The following is a 20227-nucleotide window of genomic DNA, read 5'->3' as shown; positions in this document are numbered from 1 at the left end:
AATTGCTATTTGATCATTGCATAACATGTTCCTATTCATCATACACCAAGGTCTTTAACTGCTTCATTATTTGTGATTGTCTCATTATTAGGTCCCCTATATGCATATAGCTTTCCTTCTCTGTCTCCAATAATTATTGATTCAAATTTATCAGAGTTAAATACCATCCTATTTACCTCTGCCCAATCATATACTTTGTTAAGGTCTCTTTGTAGAGCGTTTCCTATCTTTCATCACAAGTAATTTCTCTACTTATTCTTGTGTCATCAGCGAAAATACTCACTACCGAATCCTTAACATTACTGTCTATGTCTTCAATCATAATAACAAACAATATTGCAGCTAGCACCGTACCTTGTGGCACACCGGATATTACCTTGGTTTCATCCGATTTCTCAATCGTTTGCAATAACTATCTGTTTTCTGTTGTGTAAAAATTCGTTTAACCACCTTCATACTTTATCTACGATATTGTGTTTTCTAATTTTCTTTGCTAATATATTATGGTCTACTTTGTCAAAAGCTTTTCAAAGTCAAAATAAACCACATCTGTTTCATTTCCGCTTTTCATATTTTTGAATATGTTTCTCACGGTGGACTAACAGTTGGGTTTGGTGTACTTTTCGGGTACGAAACCGTGTTGTCCAATATATTAAACAAATTATTTTTTATTAAATGTTTCATAATATTTTTCTTCATTACCCTTTCATACACTTTCATAATATGTGATTTGTTAGACTCACAGGCCTATAATTACTTGGCCTCTAGTCTTGATCCACTTTTGAAAGTAGGGGTGATATATGCTAATTTGTGCTCATCATAAATCTTGCCTGTATCTACACTTTGTCTTAATAATATTGCAAGTGGCTTTGCAATAGAATGAACTACTTTCTTTAACAAAATAGCAGGGACTCCATCCGGCCCTGCAGCAGCTCCATTTTTTAATTTCATTAATTGCCTGCACAATATCAGCTTCATTAATTTCTATGTCAGCTAAAATATTCACTATTTTCTTCCTTACTTCTATATCATTATCTTCATTATCTATTCTAGGGGTGAATTCTCTTATATACGTTCTGCCAGTATGTTGCAAATTTCCTTTTTTTCATTCGTTAATCTCCCTTCAATTCTCAGAGGGCCTATTTCTATTCTTCTTTTATTCATCTTCTTCGCATAGAGTAATAATAGTTTGGGGTTTTGCTTGATATTTAATAGGGTTTTTTCTTTTCCAAGTCCGTTTTTCATTTTCTTTTGATTGTATAATCTTTTGTTCTGCATTTTCTATCTTACTTTTTAGTTCTATAACTTCATGCATTTTTTCTTTTGCAAGACCTTTTTCCACTTTCTGATTTTCTGGTACAAGATCCTTCTGTCTCTTGGTATGCATGAATGTGTTTACTTTTCTTCTTCGGTATATATTTTTCCACTATTTTCTCCAATATTTTTATATAATATCTCCGTATTCACCCTTATGTCATCACTTACGAAAATGTTATCCCAATCTTGTTTAATTCTTCATTAATTTCTGACCATATTATACTACTGTAGAAGTTGTATTTTCCATATCCTTCCCACTTTTTCATTCTTGCTATCTCTATTTTCACTTGCTTTGGAATGAACTGTTAATTCTATGACATTATGGTCTGAAATACTCGCATTATAAACTATTATTTCTTTAACATAATTCATCTCGTTCACAAATACTAGGTCTAAAGTATTTTCCTTTCTTGTTGGCAGGTGATTTATTTGTTGAATGTTGTATTCTAGTAGCATATCTAATAGCTTTTCAAATTGCCTCTTATCTTCTGCACTACTATTACTCTCTTTTTTATATGTATAAGTACAACCACAATCTCCTATTCGTTCTTTCCATTCTACTAAAGGAAAGGAGAGAGAGAGAGAGACGAGAGAGAGAGAGATGAGAGAGATGAGAGAGAGAGAGAGAGAGAGAGAGAGAATGCCAATTAGGAACCCCCTACAACATATTTGGCCCCCTAGATGCCAAATTAGATCACGTAAATAGAGAGGGATAGGTAGAGAGGACCTGTTTTACGTAAAGGTTATAAAGGTGATGGGATGGTATGAGAGAGAGAGAGAGAGAGAGAGAGAGAGAGAGAGAGAGAGAGAGAGACTAAAGGACTGCTGGTTCAACTCTTGAAATCAATGACAGGGCCAGAGTGAAGCAGAACTCCTAAGGGAAGTTAGGAAAGGGGGGTTGGGTGGTGGTTTGTTGCTCCCACGATTGAAAAAAAGAGGAGGAACGGGGGAGGGGGGAGGGGAGTCGGAGGGACTTCACCCACTACTGGTTAAATCCCCGGGGCAGGGGGTGAGTGATTTGTATACTACAAGAATAATTATATCAACACTACACATACTTAGAGAAGTAACCGAAATAATGTGGATTTCTCCCTTTCATCCCAACCATAAAACGAAATCGTTCGTAACGTAATTCGGGGTGAAACGTGACAAGAATGCTATATAACATCACCACCTTATTTGGGAGTTCGTTCACGTTTAGGTAAGGGTGGGCTTTTAAATACAAGTCGAGTTAACTTCACTTATATAATTTCGTTGTAATCGCATCACACAATCGCTAACATATCAATATTTAGACGTTGCGAGATAAGAGGTAGGCACAAGAAGATAAAATATTCGCTTACATAAGACAACTTTCAAATAATTTTTTTTTTCATTTTACTGATTAAAAATCGCAAAAACAGTTCTCTGGGAACTTATTCATTACTTTTCTATTCATATATATTGATGTTAATATAGATGTTATAATCCTTGCTCCTCTTGGGATTAATATAATCCAAAACAAATGGTCCCTTCATATGGAACACCAATGTCGTATGAATTATAATTTTCACCGGTATTTTTGATGTGCTAAACAACCTGTAAGCGACCTTACGTTTCATAGTCTATATCCACATATGGTACAGGTAGAACTAGGTATATAACTATTCCGCGGCGACCTACTATGGCAGTTGCCGTTTTCCTATGCTGTTTTACCTCCTGAACAAGAATTTAGAATAACATTTATTCGGACAACTGTAATTTACCTTTGAACACTATCCTACGGTAAAGGGGACCCCCTTTTTAATACCTACATTATTACCTCAAATCCAATATATGCTAAACGAAGACCTTGCACAAAAAAATTTCATTACGTAACTTATGTTCGAAAGGCGAAAATCCGATGAAGATAGAAATTTAAAGTTACCCTTCCGAACAGAGTTAGTTCGTTTTCTTTGAATATTTGGAAAGTCTGCCAGACCCATTTTCTATCAACGACTTAAAGGGGAGACTTACCTTCGGCTATAGGTGAGGTAGGGGAGTCGGGCAAGAGGATGCCCTTTTGTACTAGTTCTTCTTTGTTGACCCGCATCGAAATCTTTCTCTCTAAAGCTGGAAAATGAAAAAAGACAGTAATTAATATAATAACCTTTACACGAATTGCACAAAAGCTTTAATATCAGCTATTTGTGTCTATACACAAATAGGCTTCACAAAAAAACAAAAGCCGGCACTGTTTTGAGTACAAAATAATACATTAACCTTGAAATCGAACATAAATATCACTAAAACAATTAGCGACTATGATTTCTGGTTATAAGAACGACACTATATCCAATTATTTTCACATACCACCAAATGCATTATTCAAGTACGTCTATATTGACGATATACATATTCACGTAGATAAAGAACATACTGATAACGGGAGCAGACTATTCACACACAGGAGATAAATATATAGCAAATACCACAAAATAAACACGTATTTTCCACTGGTCGGACAATGAAAAAAAAATTTTTTTTAAAGATTAATAAAAACTGTTCAATTCATTTATTCAAACAAATTGTGACGAACAATGAAGGTCCAGTGATTCCTTTCGTTAAGTAGTTAAGCAATATAGGGTGTGGTTTCTCATCCATTAAGTGTGACTAATCTTACGAGGTCTCTGGTTTTATGTACTTTCTATTCAAGCTTTCATCAGATTCCAAAGTCATCAAGATAGCAATAATGTGTGAAATCTTATCATTTTTATAAAAATTTATTTAACTAAGCATGGGAATTTTATATATATATATATACACACACACACACACACACATATATATATATATATATATATATATATATATATAATACGCACTCTGAGATTATCGTTAAAAAGGGTAAATCATGTACACATATGCAATCTCATATTCGACGCAGTGGAGACTATAAATTTGACCTAAAAACACAAGCACACGCACACACACACACACACACACACACAACACACACAAAGGACAATACTCAAAAGTGAACTCTGAAAGATATGCTAAAATTACAAACGTTTGGTAAAATTAAAATAAAAAATAAATGACCATATTTCACTTTGAAAAATAAAAAATGATGATCGTTCAGTGTACATGGGTTCAAGCAGTGATCACTCTGCAAAACCTGGAATAGATCAATTTCTTAATTATGATGGGGTTGGTACCTAATCTTAAGGTAAAGGTAACCAAATTACTTACAAGTGTGTTTACTGCGGTCGTACCATCAACACTATGCTTTATTTCACTAATAGGCAACTTCAGCTTGCTCGACTTCAGCTTCTAAACTCAAGAGAGATTTCTTTATTTTAACATTGTAAGTAAAATCATCCTACTTTGTTCATGTTCTGTTCACTTGAAATCACAACGACTGAAAGTGAATTTTATCTATATATATATATATATATATATATATATATATATATATATATATATATATATATGACTCCTCCTCCTCTCTGTAGAGTGAAAATCGCCCTTATGGCTAATCTGGTAGTGTCAGTTGTATATTAAGCCTTCTTTGACTTATGGTGTTCTTTGTAAAAATCAGTATGCCTCCCAGTAAAGGGTCCGAATAGGACCGAAAGTACTCGGCTAACTCGCTTTTCATTTATTTCCTTCGTGGCAAAAAAAAACTTTATTTATACATAGCAATAAAGTTTTATACAGCGTCAATCAGTACTTCATAGATACATATTATTCATATATATATATATATATATATACTATATATATATATAAAATAAAAATTATATATATAGTATATATATATATGTATATATAATATATATATATATATATATATAGATATATATATATATATATAACACGGCGAACCTAACACAACGCAAATGAATGGAAAATTCTAATCATATTTGCTCTCGATTAATATTTTATTGCCCAGGGCTAAAAGGTACTCAAAATAAATAAGTATATGATCCGGAGCACACACACGTATTAAAGTGTGTGTGTGAGAGAGAGAGAGAGAGAGAGAGAGAGAGAGAGAGAGAGAGAGATTGCTCCCCCTTCCCCCCACCCCAGTTATGGATGAATATTCAAATCGGGTTCATCTGCATATTATTGAAGAATGGGGAACGTGAACCTTATTCATTTAAGCAAATCACCTCTTATGAATTTAACATGATTAGTGGCTTGAATTTACCTCGCAGTCGTCATCGTCAATCATAGTCTGAACAGCTTATCTCCACTGCCACAGTCTTTCCTTGCTTCTGTTCTAGAGCTGACTAGCAATTTTGAGAGAGTTACAAGGATTAGAATGTCTCAAAGACTTATTAGTCCATCCGGGGAGACATCTTCGTGCTCACTTATCTCTACGAACAGGTTGTAATGTTCATTCACAGTGTTCTGATGATTTGGTCTAGCTTTCTTTTAATCTCTTTCCACACTGTTGCTGTTTACAACTTCTAGTGGCAGTTTATTCCACGTGTCACATATCTTGTATGTAAAGAAATTCCCACTATGGGGTGTGTGTGTGTAGAGAGCAGAGAGAGAGAGAGAGAGAGGAGAGGAGGCGACGAGAGAGAGAGAGAGAGAGAGAGAGAGAGAGAGAGAGAGATGTCCTTGCTGCTTCTATTTTACCGACTGAACTTTAACTAACTTTAATAATACATTCAATATCATACTGTGATTTTTAGAGAGAGAGAGAGAGAGATGAAATTCCCTTCCTCAACAAATTTTAACAATTTATGTGCAATATCATGACGTACGTATGCGGTCATTTTAAGAAATCTTACAAAATCCTGCCCTAGGCTTCTTAAAACAAATGACTGTACTGGCATCTAATTATAGACAATCATTTGACATTCGATAACCTTATAAACTATTCTCCTATTACTACCGTACGTTTGACAAACACTCAATCAACTGGCACTTTCCAAAGTTCTGACAAGTAATGTATAATTTGTCCCATTCATAAATTCCAAAAGCTGGCTGAAGAACTATTATTATTATTATTATTATTATTATTATTATTATTATATTATTTATTTATTTTATTATTTATTTTTATTTTTTTTTTTTTTTTTTGGCTCTATCACAGTCCTCCAATTTGACTGGGTGGTATTTATAGTGTGGGGTTCCGGGTTGCATCCTGCACCTCCTTAGGAGTCCATCACTTTCTTACTATGTGTGCCGTTTCTAGGATCACACTCTTCTGCATGAGTCCTGGAGCTACTTCAGCCTCTAGTTTTTCTAGATTCCTTTTCAGGGATCTTGGGATCGTGCCTAGTGCTCCTATGATTATGGGTACGATTTCCACTGGCATATCCCATATCCTTCTTATTTCTATTTTCAGATCTTGATACTTATCCATTTTTTCCCTCTCTTTCTCTCAACTCTGGTGTCCCATGGTATTTGCGACATCAATGAGTGATACTTTCTTCTTGACTTTGTCAATCAACGTCACGTCTGGTCTGTTTGCACGTATCACCCTATCCGTTCTGATACCATAGTCCCAGAGGATCTTTGCCTGATCGTTTTCTATCACTCCCTCAGGTTGGTGCTCGTACCACTTATTACTGCAAGGTAGCTGATGTTTCTTGCACAGGCTCCAGTGGAGGGCTTTTGCCACTGAATCATGCCCCTTTTTGTACTGGTTCTGTGCAAGTGCCGGGCATTCGCTTGCTATGTGGTTTATGGTTTCATTTTTCGTATTGCACTTCCTACATATGGGAGAGATGTTATTTCCGTTTATCGTTCTTTGCACATATTTGGTTCTTAGGGCCTGATCTTGTGCCGCTGTTATCATTCCTTCAGTTTCCTTCTTTAGCTCTCCCCTCTGTAGCCATTGCCATGTGTCATCGCTGGCTAGTTCTTTAGTCTGTCTCATGTATTGTCCGTGCATTGGTTTGTTGTGCCAGTCCTCTGTTCTGTCTGTCATTCTCCAGTCTCTGTATATTTGTGGGTCTTCGTCTACTTTTATTAATCCTTCTTCCCATGCACTCTTTAGCCACTCGTCTTCACTTGGTTTTCAGATATTGCCGGCCCCCAAGTGCCTCTGTTTCTCGATGTTGAACTGGCAGTCCTCTATACTTAGTAGCCTCTCCCTCCTTCCTTTCGTGTTATGTATAGTCTGTCCGTATTTGCTCTTGGGTGTAGTGCTTTGTGTATTGTCATATGTTCCTGGTTTTTCTGATCTATGCTGCAGAGTTCTGCCTTCGTCCATTCCACTATTCCTGCGCTGTATCTGATTACTGGCACTGCCCATGTGTTTATGGCTTTTATCATATTTCCGGCATTGAGTTTTGACTTGAGTATCGCCTCGAGTATCTGCATATATTCTTTCCTGATCGTGTCCTTCATCTCTTGGTGTTTTATATCCCCTCCTTCCATAATTCCCAGGTATTTGTATCCTGTCTCATCTATGTGTTTGATGTTGCTCCCATCTGGTAGCTTTATCCCTTCAGTTCTCGTTACTTTGCCTTTTTGTATGTTGACTAAGGCGCATTTTTCTATTCCAAACTCCATCCTGATGTCCCCAGATACAATCCTTACAGTCTGGATTAGGGTATCTATTTCCTTGATGCTCTTACCATACAGCTTGATGTCGTCCATGAACATCAGATGGTTGATTCTGTTTTTTTATTATTATTATTATTATTATTATTATTATTATATTATTAATTATTATATTGATTATTATTATTATTATAATTAATTCAGAAGATGGACCTTATTCATATGCAATTTGCTCATATGGGCCAATGACTGAAATTCAAGCTTCCAAAGAATATGGTGTTCATTTGTAGTAAGAGAAGGTAACAGGTAATACAGGAAGATCAGAGCAGTTACAAGAAATGAGAAAATGAATTAAAAAATCCATAAACAGATAAAACTGTAAGAACATTACAAAATACAAGGAGAATCGCGCTAGGGTTGTAATGCATTACATCTTCGCTTGAACTTACGAGGGTTTAATTGCACAACACCCTCAGGAAGACCCTTCCACAGTCCAACTGTGTGAGGCACAGTGGAACAGCAGTAAATACCCGCATGATTAAATATATTTAATCACCTGAACTGCTCAAAGACATCTTTTGCTATGGTTCCACAGGAGAACAAAAAATACAATGAAATGAGAATGAAGACAATATAATGCAATTAAACACTTTCATCACAATTACCCATCAAAATGTTCCAAGCAACGCGACACTTTCCTAAGCTTTCTCTAAAACGAAAGAGAAGCCTACCAAAACCGACTTCTCGTTAAGCAAAATCCGTTTACGCAACCCCGCGCAGAAACCTTAGACTATAATTTCCTCTCTCTCTCTCTCTCTCTCTCTCTCTCTCTCTCTCTCTCTCTCTCCAGCTATATAAACCCATAAAGCTATCTGACATTCTGTACACTATATACTTATAAAAAATGCTACTTAATAATAGTATTATAATAATACACGAAAACGTTTACACAAATTCATATACAGTACAGAAAAGTATCGATCAGTCATACGTCTTTGACATCACAAAAACAAATTCCTATCTATAATTACGCTTAATGAAAAGACAGCTCATTATCTTCTACAATTACGCCTACATGAAACAGATAATTGACACCAAATAAACAAAAACTCTTGCAAACATAAACCTATCAATGCTGTCCGACAAAACATCAGAACACATAGATAATTGAATAGTCTTACGTCATCGTTGTAGTACTAAGTTTTTTTTTTTTTTTTTTTTTTTTTAATGTAATACTAAAGAATCTATTTCCACCTGCAAGCTTCACGTTGCCCATCGCAAGCGTGCGTACTCTTGACAGTCTGTCGGCATCCTGCCGCTAAACTTAGCAACAAGGAACCAATAACGGCAGCAGAATTGCCGTCGTGAACATTCGAAGATTTCGGGAACTTGACACGAGCGAACAATTTCGCGCCAATATAGAGTAAAATATTGGCTACTTCATGGGGCAAATTCTGGCGGCAAGATCCTCTAAGATACAAGACAATTTGCTGGTGTGACACCTCCTTTAGAACTTGATTGGAATTGGTGGTTGTGTGGCACCTTTGTCACTTGATCGGATCAAACACACGTGTGGCACCTCCTTTAGCATAAAATCAGAATTGATGATAGTGTGACACTTCCTTCAGCACTCAGTCGGAACTGGTGTTCGTATGACACCTTTAGCACGTGATTGGATTTGGTGCTCGTGTGACACCTCATTTAGCACTTAATCTGAATCTGTGCTCTCATGACACCTCCTCTAACGCTAGATTGGAATTGGTCATCGTGTGACACCTCCTATGGCGCTTAATCGGAATCAATACTCCTTAACGAGAAATAGTGTTCGTGTGATACCTCCTTGAGCACTTCACTGGAATGGGGCTCGTGTAACACATCTTCCGGCACTTAGTTGGAACTGGTGCTCGTGTGACACCTCATTAGCACTCATTGGAATTGTTGCTTGTGTGACACATGACCGAATTGGTGCCCGTGTGACACAACCGAATTGCTCGTACGACACCTCCTTTGGAATTTAACTGGAATTGCTGCTCGTGTGATGCCTCCTGTGGCACTTGATTGCAACTGCCAACCATTTTAAATCTAACGAATTCTAAAGTACTTTTCAACGTAGGTGTTAATGGGAATAAGTAGCCATTTGTGGACCTTACGACTAAAAAAGAAAAGAAGAAAAAAAAAGAGAAAGAACACGTTTTCCCCTTCCAAATAAACAAGAGTAACGAACACTGTAGGTCGTTGCAATCTCTAAATTATTGATTAATCATTTGTGTGTGTGTGTGTGTGTGCGTGTGTGTTTTAAATGTATCCCACTCGTTTTTTTTTTTTAACGGAAGGCAACATCTACAAATGAAATTCCATGTTTCATAAAACGTATGGAAATAAATTTAAAAAACGGTAAACCTAATTAATAAACGTATTATTCTTCTCTTGAAAATGGTCCAGGACCTTTCATTTGAAAGGAATTTCCTAGGTAATATATTCGGAAAAACTCAAAATACATGAGTAAGGAAACGAGGTCCATAGAGTACAAATTTCCAACATATACTATATTGCAGTTCCTTTGTCGTTCAACATGACAAATAAGGAATATAGGAATAAGAAAAACATAACACTCAAACTTTACAGGCACATTATTCAGTAAGACTTCTAGATGAAGGAGGTGGATATTGTGAAAACATTTACCATTTTATAAAAGGAACCTTTTGAGTGTTTTATTTGTTTTCAGTGGAAGCCTGTCCTTCCTTCACAACAAATCTCAAAATATCTTGACGGAGGAGAAAATATATTTTGAACGTAACCAAGAGGGCTTCGTCCCCTAGGGAATATCCTTAGGCCTAGGGGGTGAGAGGCCTCTAATAAATCTAACGATTTAGACATAAACCACCCACCTAAAAATAAGGTGTGCCTTAACACTGAAAAGCATTGGAGTTTGAGTAATAGCTAAAAAATAAAAAATTAAATAAATAAATAAATAAACACACACATATATATATAAAATATGAAAAATAAAATAAAAGAAATAAACAATTCCGATATTCACCGAACGTCGGGTTATATAAACATGACCCATAAACTTTTTTAGGAAATCGCCCAAGACGCCCAAAATCCCACCTCTCTCTCTCTCTCTCTCTCTCTCTCTCTCTCTCTCTCTCTCTCTCTCTCTCTCTCTCTCTCAGGGCCTACCTCCGCATCACTCAACCTTATCTGCCCTCACCCATCCTCCGAGGAAGGGCCCTAGGGAAGGGACAAGGGATCTAGGGCCCCCACCCCCCTACCCTATGCCGTCACAACTTCTAAGGTTACACTCCCAGGGGCCAGACCCATTTTCTTCCCCTGGCCCTCCTCCATCAACATGACACGACCTGAAGGGCCCTTAGGGTAAAATGGAGGTAACGAGCATGGGATATATTTATCATAAAAAAAGAAGAGAGTAGACATGAAAGATTGACTGGTTGAGTGGTAAATCCTAAGTTGGCACAAAAATAACCTTTATATATAAAAAAAAATTAAATTCTTCTAAAACAGAAAAAGGAACATGCTGAACAGAAATTCTTTATTACGAATTATTAATAAATACAAATAAATACACCAAAAAACAGCTGTCTATTAACAATTAAAAAACAAACAGACCCAGCCTACAAATGATCAGAGAAAAATACGACCAATAATAAAGTCATATTTATTTATTTGTTTCTTTTAAACTATTGTATACCCTGTACACAGCGATCATTGCTATACGGCAGAGCACGTCTTCGTTAACAAAAAGGATTCCCTTATCGTCAATAAATAAAAAGAGTTCATGAGGTCGAACTGGTTAGCATTAAAAACATACATACGGTTTTATATATATATATATATATATATATATATATATATAGATATATAAATATATATTAAACTGTATGTATTTGTGGGACATTCTTCTTCGGCCTACTAAAATTCATGGAATTCAGACGACTCAGATGTCTTTACCTGAATCTGTTAATTTTCACTATTTCAGCAACTATTTCGTTGAGAGAGAGAGAGAGAGAGAGAGAGAGAGATGAGAGAGAGAGAGAGAGAGAGAGAGAGAGAGAGAGAGAGAGCCCTCTCAGGAGGCCTTGTAATGCCAACTAGGCCAACACATCTTACATCTATAATTGAAGATCAATCCTTCGGGGTCTACTCATTTCTATGTTCATCCATGCCCTTTCCAGCCGATTTCTGGAATTTCCAGACTGCTGTGGCTTACATGATTCTTAGTATCTTACATATATCTATTACATATATATATATATATATATATATATATATATATATATATATTTTTTTTTTTTTTTCCCTCTCTCTCTCCTTAGCAAAGATTGCACTTCTTCAGACTAAAGACCCAGTCATGCGCTTATCCTCCTTATCTTGTAGTCTCTAGGCAATACAAGGGTTTGAAAAGACATTCTGGTTACTCATGGCACTTTCTAAATCGGCTAATATCTAAAAAAAAAAAAAAATAATTTGGAACTTGAATTAGGCCAATGGCCAAGCGCTGGTACTTACTATGAGGTCATTCAACGCTAAAAATAATATTGAAACAATGCTAAGAGAACGTCGAAAGCAAAATGGAAGAAAGATCATACGAACGGAGGTACAGTAAAAGAAATGGAAGGCGTCGCAGCTTGGAGCATTAGGGACGCCCTAAACAACCTTAAATAACGCCTAAATGAAACATTACTTAAGAATATTATATTATGCTTAAATGAAGTATTACTTAAGAATGTGATCTTTATATTTGATGAACCATTTTAAAGAATATATTACACTTCAGGAACCACTATTTAGACTATGATATATCTAATGAACCATTACTTAAGAATATGACATTATGCTAAATGAACCCTTACTTAAGAGTATGTCATACTTAACGAATCTATATTTAAGAATAAGATATTAATACTTAATGCACCACTGCTTAAGAATATGACATTATACTTAATGAACCTTTACTTAAGAATAAGATATTCTACGAAAGTAACCATTTTTTAAGAATATGACATTACACTTTATGAACGCTTACTGAAAAATATGACATTATTTAAGAAATATGACATTACACTTAATGAGCCCTTACTCAAGAATATGAAATTACCTTAATGAACCATTACTTAAGAATATAGTAATAACATTACACTTACATCTCGAAGTGGCCTCAAACTTCTCGGATTTCTTCTTTCTCTTCCATTTCCAAGGCTTGAAAAGTCTCCCAAGCGCCGAGAACTTGCTGCTTTTGGTGCGTTCCGCCGGGGGGGTCCTGGCCCCCGATCCCCCGTTACCCGGGACACCCCGAACCGCACCATTTGTTTTGCCACCTTTCGCTGGAAAGAGAATGGGAAGGAATTAGAGACGTGAAACTCTTTATAGGGTTAATGAATGAAAGGAAAAAACAATGATGTGAAATAAAATTCATAACAAAAATTATAATTATAGTAAAATATAGAATGGGAAGGAGTTAGAAGCTCGAACCTCTCTATTGAGATTAGTAAATCGAAGACAAAACGTTAATTATAAATAAAACCCATAACAAAAATTATGATAAATAAAGTATTTCTTTCACCGATCAGCATCATTACATTTTCTATAATAAACATCGTGTTTATCAATAATAAGAACAGCAGCACCAAAGTATGGAAGTTAAATCAGATTAACATAAAAACAATTAAAAAAGACTACACTAATGTTAACGCAATTCATATTGCAATAAAGAGAAAAAGATTGAAAAAGGTACAGTAAAAAGTGGTATCAATGTACATTACTTACTGCATTACGCAAAGTACCAATTTCCTTTTGAAAAAAAATATAAATATAACAAATAATGCCTCGCTGGAACGCATTAGATTAAAATGATGAAATAAATAAATAAAGAGATAAATAAATAAACCTTACATGCATGAATGTGTGAGATATCACCCTACCTAAAGACAAATAAAAAAAAAAATCTTCATTGACCTTTTAAAATGAACTTTCATGAATTGGAATGCATTCAGTCACGTCTTAATATATCACTTGGAACTACATTAATCTTCATCATCAACTCCACTCCTACCTCTGAATCTTGAGCGCGAGCGCGCATACAAACCCACACACACACACCAAGTTAGTTTGCTCACGGAATATTTCCTGGCCGGAGTATATCGTAAATACCTTACAAATAACGCATTTTTTATTAACCTAAGGGTATACCCACATTACAATACATCTTGTCATAACCATGTCAGCAACTTATCACAATCATATAACAAACATTTTGAGAACAAGTCCACGACCTTCAGTACTGAGCGCTAAATCGTATGAAGAACTATTCAAACCTACTGATGAGTCGTTGATTTGTATGCAACTTGTTTGTGATGTGTGCGATACGTTGCCGATATTGTGTTTTAAACAAGTTATACTTGAGTGGACACAACTTAATTTTCACACCTACCTTGACTTTACATCTTCAAAGAAAATGGACCTTAATAACCTATAGTACAGAATTACAAGCAATATTCTAAAAACTGTTCCCAGTTATGAAGAATAATAGCATCCAGCAATAAAGCCATTACATAAATATAGACATAATTCAAACACCATATTCTCAAATGACCTTCTTCAAGGAACAGAGTAAAAAAGACGAAGAAGTAACACCTTCACGGGATAATGCCTTTACAAAGGTCATTTATGGCTCTCATTGAAGCCAAACATAAACTCTAGGTGATTTTAAAGAAGGAAGGAAGGAAGACTGTTACCAAACCGTATCTAAGGTACACAGCAGCATACAAACAGTTTATTGTAAATAAAATATGGACTACACTGATTTTTATTGTGCTCAACAATGGTGGAAACAATAAGAACGAGTTGAACTTCAATAATTACAAGACTAACTTGACGAGATATCAACTAATTACCTTAGATTAAAACTACTGCAACACAATCAGCGAAGACAGCATTAGGTTCTATTACAAGAGAATAATGGCCATAACAGCGAAAGAATAACATTACGTTCTATATCAAGAGAAAATTACCATAACAGCTAAAGAATGACATTATGTTTTATTTCAAGAGAAAAATTAATTACCATAACAGCGAAAGAATAACATTACGTTTTATATCAAGAGAAAAATTACCATAACAGCGAAAGAAAACATGTGAGGACTCCTGTTAGAAAATTGAAAAAATAAAACTTCCACCTCCATAAAGCAAATTCTACGAAAGTAAAAAACATTGGTAACCGAGTACCTATAGGCGAGATTCTTAAACGAAATAAAAAAAAAAAAAAAAGTATTACGGAGTACAGCACACGTAAAGGGTTATGTAATCTGAACCATTGTTTTGCTGTTACATAACTACAACAACAGGAAGGTATTCTAAGATGTTTAACTTCATTAAATAAAAAGTGACCGAGGACGCGTGGCCTGAAACCTTTCAATGTCTCTCGGTAACTGATTCAACTTATCATCATCATCATTATTATTATTATTATTATTATTATTATTATTATTATTATTATTATGAGTGTTGAAACCTTAATTTGAAAAGCAGTATGCAAAAAGCCAATGGGCTCCAATTGGGAACGCAACTAAGTGCAGAAAGAAAAGCAAGAAACATACAATTTTACGAGAGAGAGAGAGAGAGAGAGAGAGAGAGAGAGAGAGAGAGAGAGTTACAAGGATTAGGATGTCTCAAAGACTTGTTAGTCCATCCGAGGAGATATCTTGTGCTCACTTATCTCTAGGAGCAGGTTTTACTGTTCAGTCAGTGTCCTAATGAGAGAGAGAGAGAGAGAGAGAGAGAGAGAGAAATTACAACCAAAGCGAAAGAATGAAAACAGACCATCCCTCTGACTGACCTAGAGCCCTTATAGACTCCGCAAACTGCCCAGTGCAATGACTGAGGTTAAACGTGAGTTCGTACAAATGCCACCACTTGCATCTCCTCTCCGACAGCTGTCTCTTCAGCGGCCTGACCGTTTGGTCGGGTGACTTCTGATCCTCTGGAGGAGTTCCCGCTACGCCGCTATTTGACGTAGAAGTCCTTGCGTGAGATGATGATGATGATGATGCTGTAGGAGTGATGTCAATCACAGACTGAGAAAAACCAGCGGGAGACAAAGATTCAGAACGCCATGGTGCGTTTTGGTACGTTGGTGGGGAATGACAGTGAGGTGGGAGGCGGTGGCACTGGTGCAGATAAGATGGCATTGGTTCTGGATGCTGTCGTCGTCGTAGGTAATGGTACATGTGAATTCGGCTGAGTACGGCGACCTTTGACGGATGACAAGGCGGCAGCATCCACACTGGAAGGGAGACATTTCATCTCATTACTTGACGCCCTACGAGTCACGCTGCTACAACTCCCACCCAATGGGCTTTCAACAGCAGTCTCCGACGGGGAACCTTTACCAACGCAGCCGTCCGTTGGGCCGTGCCCCCCGCGGCGCATACGGAAGTGCTCCGAGCGACAAATGCGATGACGCTTCGAAGTTTTCGGCATCTCGTTGGAACCTCTGGAAAACTCGCTGGAATCCGACCCGCTGTGTTCGTCGTCATCTTTCTCGTCGCTGAGTATACTCTCCTCCGACGGATTTAAACGCATGAGCCTGGGGAGGGCAGGGCACGAGCGCGGGGAGTACGTAAGGGCGTACACCTTGGGACTGAAGGACTGGGACCGCTTAGCCAATCCTAAAGACAACGTAGATGAAGAAGAGTTCCTCGTCAGTTTAGGAAGCGTGGAGGACCTCGGCAACATCAAAGCATCGCCGCTAGCGTCCTTTGAACAACTCGCTTTGTCGATATCGTCTGCGGAGGCGGTTTTACACAAGAGCGCATTCTTTGGCGACGGCGGTACAGAACCGACCCCCGGTGGGTCCAGGCTATGACGGGACCCTAAGGAATACTCGGGCGTCTCTCCTTCGGTGTCGGAAGGAGCTTTCGATGCCTCAGAAGCCTTCAAGGGTAACTTCGCACTGCTCGTCTTGGCGTTGTGACGACGGTGCGTCTGGTGACGCGTATTACGGGGACGTCTGAGTCTGTACGTCAAGGAATAGGCTCGACATTTCAGGCGATTTGCAGCACTGGCATTGCGGGTGGCCACTGTATTCCAAGCAACGCTACCACGATAGATGTAACTATCGAATGTCTCACTCACGCCCATACAGAACATTTTATTGCACAGACTTCAATGCTATTCCAGTAACCATGAAAATCAAGCTTTCCAGCGCAACCACTGCGCAATGTCTAGATCAGACATTTTCAGTAACGGTAACAACTATTTCACAAACACATCATCACCACAAGCTCCACCATTCAGGTAAACAAGAGGTAGCCATCACTAATCGCCGTAAAGTAGTTCCTCCACACTGTAATCTGGCACTCCCACAAAAAGCCACGACACAATGAGATTCCTTCACAAACGTAAAAGCCCTCTTTCTCTTTCTTTGCTGGTAGAACGAACGATATCAACGCGCTAATAAAGAGCGGAAACGCTGGAACGCTTGCCTTCCAGACAAACCGCGCGTGAGAAGACGCTGGAACCAAGGAAGGAGAAGTATTGTCAGACGCGTTCTCTTTCACGACTTACTGTTGCAAGACTGCGCGAAGCACCACAAATTCCCCTGGCCGTCCCTTTTTCTACTTCTTTCCCTTTTTCCTTGCTCCGTCAACATCGTTACTCATCCGCTATTACACAAAGAGACTTCCTAAGGATTACCGGCAACAACGACCAGCGATATTTAAAAATAAAACCGATAGTCGGGAGTCAATGGAAACGACCAGGTGTGTATAATGAACAGTTCCACCTCAGAGAATTAGCCTAGCCGCGTGTGGTTGACTGATTTCTCAAAGGAAATGATACCCGACTTATAAACTAAATTTGTTCAGTGAATATATAAACCTACTTAATGACAATTATTTTAATACAAAGGTCTAGCTGCTTTTAATAAATTACTAGATAGCGACAAAATCAAGCTAACATATAAACTAGAGATGGATATCTACAGAGTAAATTCAACTGGATTACAAAACACTATAAAACTTAATCTTAACTAATTACGATATATATATATATATATATATATAGATATATATCATATATATTATATATATATTATATATCTATATATATATACTATGAGAGAGAGAGAGAGAGAAATATTGTTTTTGGCACCTCGGTGTTTATCCCCTTAGCGAGAGTAAGAAGGCTCACGATTCCAAGTTGCCACGCAAGACGGCGACACGACACAGCAAGGATGTAAAATACCAGCAAGTCATGATCAGAAAGACAACCCCCCACCCCCCACCTCTCTCTCTCTCTCTCTCTCTCTCTCTCTCTCTCATCTCTCTCTCAATCTTCTCTCTCTCTCGATACAGGATGGATGAGAACTTATAACGAGGTTCTCACGAATGACGAGAGAAAAAAAAAATTCATACTTTCGTGCTATACTCTTTAGAACGAAGTGAGTTGCTATTACGACTTGAAAAGAAACAGTTACTCTCACGGAAATACTTTTGTCTCCTTTAGGCATAACACAGGCACTCCTTCCACATGTACATATTTACAATACGCTGTTGTAAATACGTCACTTGATACACGTCAAGCCTAATACATGATATTTACATATAAGGGAAACTCACAGACTATGTTTACACATATATATGTATGTATGTATTTATGTATACAAATGTGTGACTCACATCGGGATTGAACCTAGGTTTTTCAATTGAGAGGCGCGGACGCTACTAACTGAACCACGCAATTGAAAGATCTGGGTTGGATCCCGATGTCAGTGATATATTTATTTCTGTTGCATACGTGATTGTGCGTTGATTACTCTCTCTCTCTCTCTCTCTCTCTCTCTCTCTGCTCTCTCTCCTCTCTCTCTATATATATATATATATATATATATATATATATATATATATATATGTGTGTGTGTGTATATATATGTATGTATGACTGGTAAAAATGTTTTGTTACAAAAGAATTCCATCTAATTAAAGGAACTCCCCCACCCAAAAAAAAAAAAAATATATATATATAATAGAGAGAGAGGAGAGAGAGAGAGAGACGAGAGAGAGAGAGAGAGAGAGACGAGAGAGAGAGAGAAATATATTATATTTTAGAGACAGCAAGTCCCTGAAATTTAGTATTTTCTCTATATAATTTGGCGTTTTTATGGGCTCCTTTTATTAAATATACTATATATATATATATAATATATATATAATCTAGCAAAAAGACTAGTGACTGAAACTACAGTGTCAATCAAACAAATCTCAAGTCATCAACACTCGAAATCGATTGCAAAATCTCAGTAACAGGATTTAACGGATCTTGGGCAAAGAGATTTTTAATCACGAGGTAGACAGTCACGAAGCTTCAAGTCTTGAAGGTTACCAGTCTGAACTAAAGGTGTTGAATATATCGTAAAAACTTAATTCTATCAGGAACAAGTTTAACTTCCTTTAAGAATTCCCGGGATGGTGAAGAAGAAGAAGAAGAAGAAGAAGAAGAAGAAGAAGAAGAAGAAGAAGAAGAAGAGAAAAAAAAGAGAGAGAAAAAAAGAGGCACACCACAGCAAAGGAAAATTCAATAAAACTTAATCTGTCTGAAATAAGTTTATCTTCTTTTGATCATTCGAATGACTTTATTTTTCCAAATTTAACATAAAAGGCCAGACCATAGTACAAAAAATGGCAGTACATTATAAATCATCAAGACTCAAATGTTTTTTTTTTTTAATTCCAATGATTTGTTTTTCTAATTGACCAAAACAAGGCAGACCCCAGCATAAAAAAATATATATTACAAATTATCAAAAAGCAAATAATTTTTTTCTGCCTTTTTTAAAATGCAAATAGCATTTCCCTAATTTAACAAAGCACGGAAGAATATAGTACACAATATTTACAATAAATTCCCACTTACAAAAAAAAATTTTTTTTTTGCTCTCATTTTTAAAAATCCGAATTACATTAAGAAAAATTACAATCAAGTTCCACTTACTAAAAATCACATCATGTTTCTTTCTGCCTTCATCTATAAATGCAACTACAAACAACGACAATACATCATATGAATCTCCCCTTTAGATGGCGTAAGGTCTGTATACCCCAGACCACAAAGAACCATAAAACCTGAACCGTTTCGGAAATCACCGACCATTCTATACACAAGGAACGTTCGTAGTCCCTTGAAAGCCCAACCTCACATAACTGCTTTGTTCCCACTCTGCCATTCTCTCTCTTTACAGACGTTGCTGACATAACCTGAAGTAAGTCTTGATTGAAATCCTTGTTACTGTCTTATTGAATCGGAAATACTGGGAAATTCTATTGAGACTCAAATCCTTATTTCTCTCTAAATGAATTGGAAATACCTACTGGAAAATTCTATTGAGACTGACCTCCCTATTTCTATC

The 20227-nt window shown here is 36.8% G+C and overlaps 1 protein-coding gene across 14 annotated transcripts in view; it reads right to left on the bottom strand.

The window, feature by feature from the left end:
* LOC135208657 (phosphatase and actin regulator 2-like) overlaps positions 1–20227 on the bottom strand; it is an 862479-nt gene that overhangs the window by 159399 nt on the left and 682853 nt on the right. For all 14 annotated transcript variants that reach the window (XM_064241064.1, XM_064241063.1, XM_064241074.1 and 11 more), the window contains 2 exons: positions 12969–13148; positions 3313–3408 (listed from right to left, as the gene is read on the bottom strand). In XM_064241064.1, coding sequence (XP_064097134.1) covers positions 3313–3408; positions 12969–13148 — 276 coding nt within the window. The remainder of the gene's footprint in view (positions 1–3312; positions 3409–12968; positions 13149–20227) is intronic.

The sequence above is a fragment of the Macrobrachium nipponense genome, chromosome 35, assembly GCF_015104395.2.
Source record: "Macrobrachium nipponense isolate FS-2020 chromosome 35, ASM1510439v2, whole genome shotgun sequence".
NCBI classification, from domain to species: Eukaryota; Metazoa; Arthropoda; class Malacostraca; order Decapoda; family Palaemonidae; genus Macrobrachium; species Macrobrachium nipponense.
The sequence above is the reverse complement of the archived record's forward strand: the minus strand, read 5'-3'. Positions and strand labels throughout refer to the sequence as shown.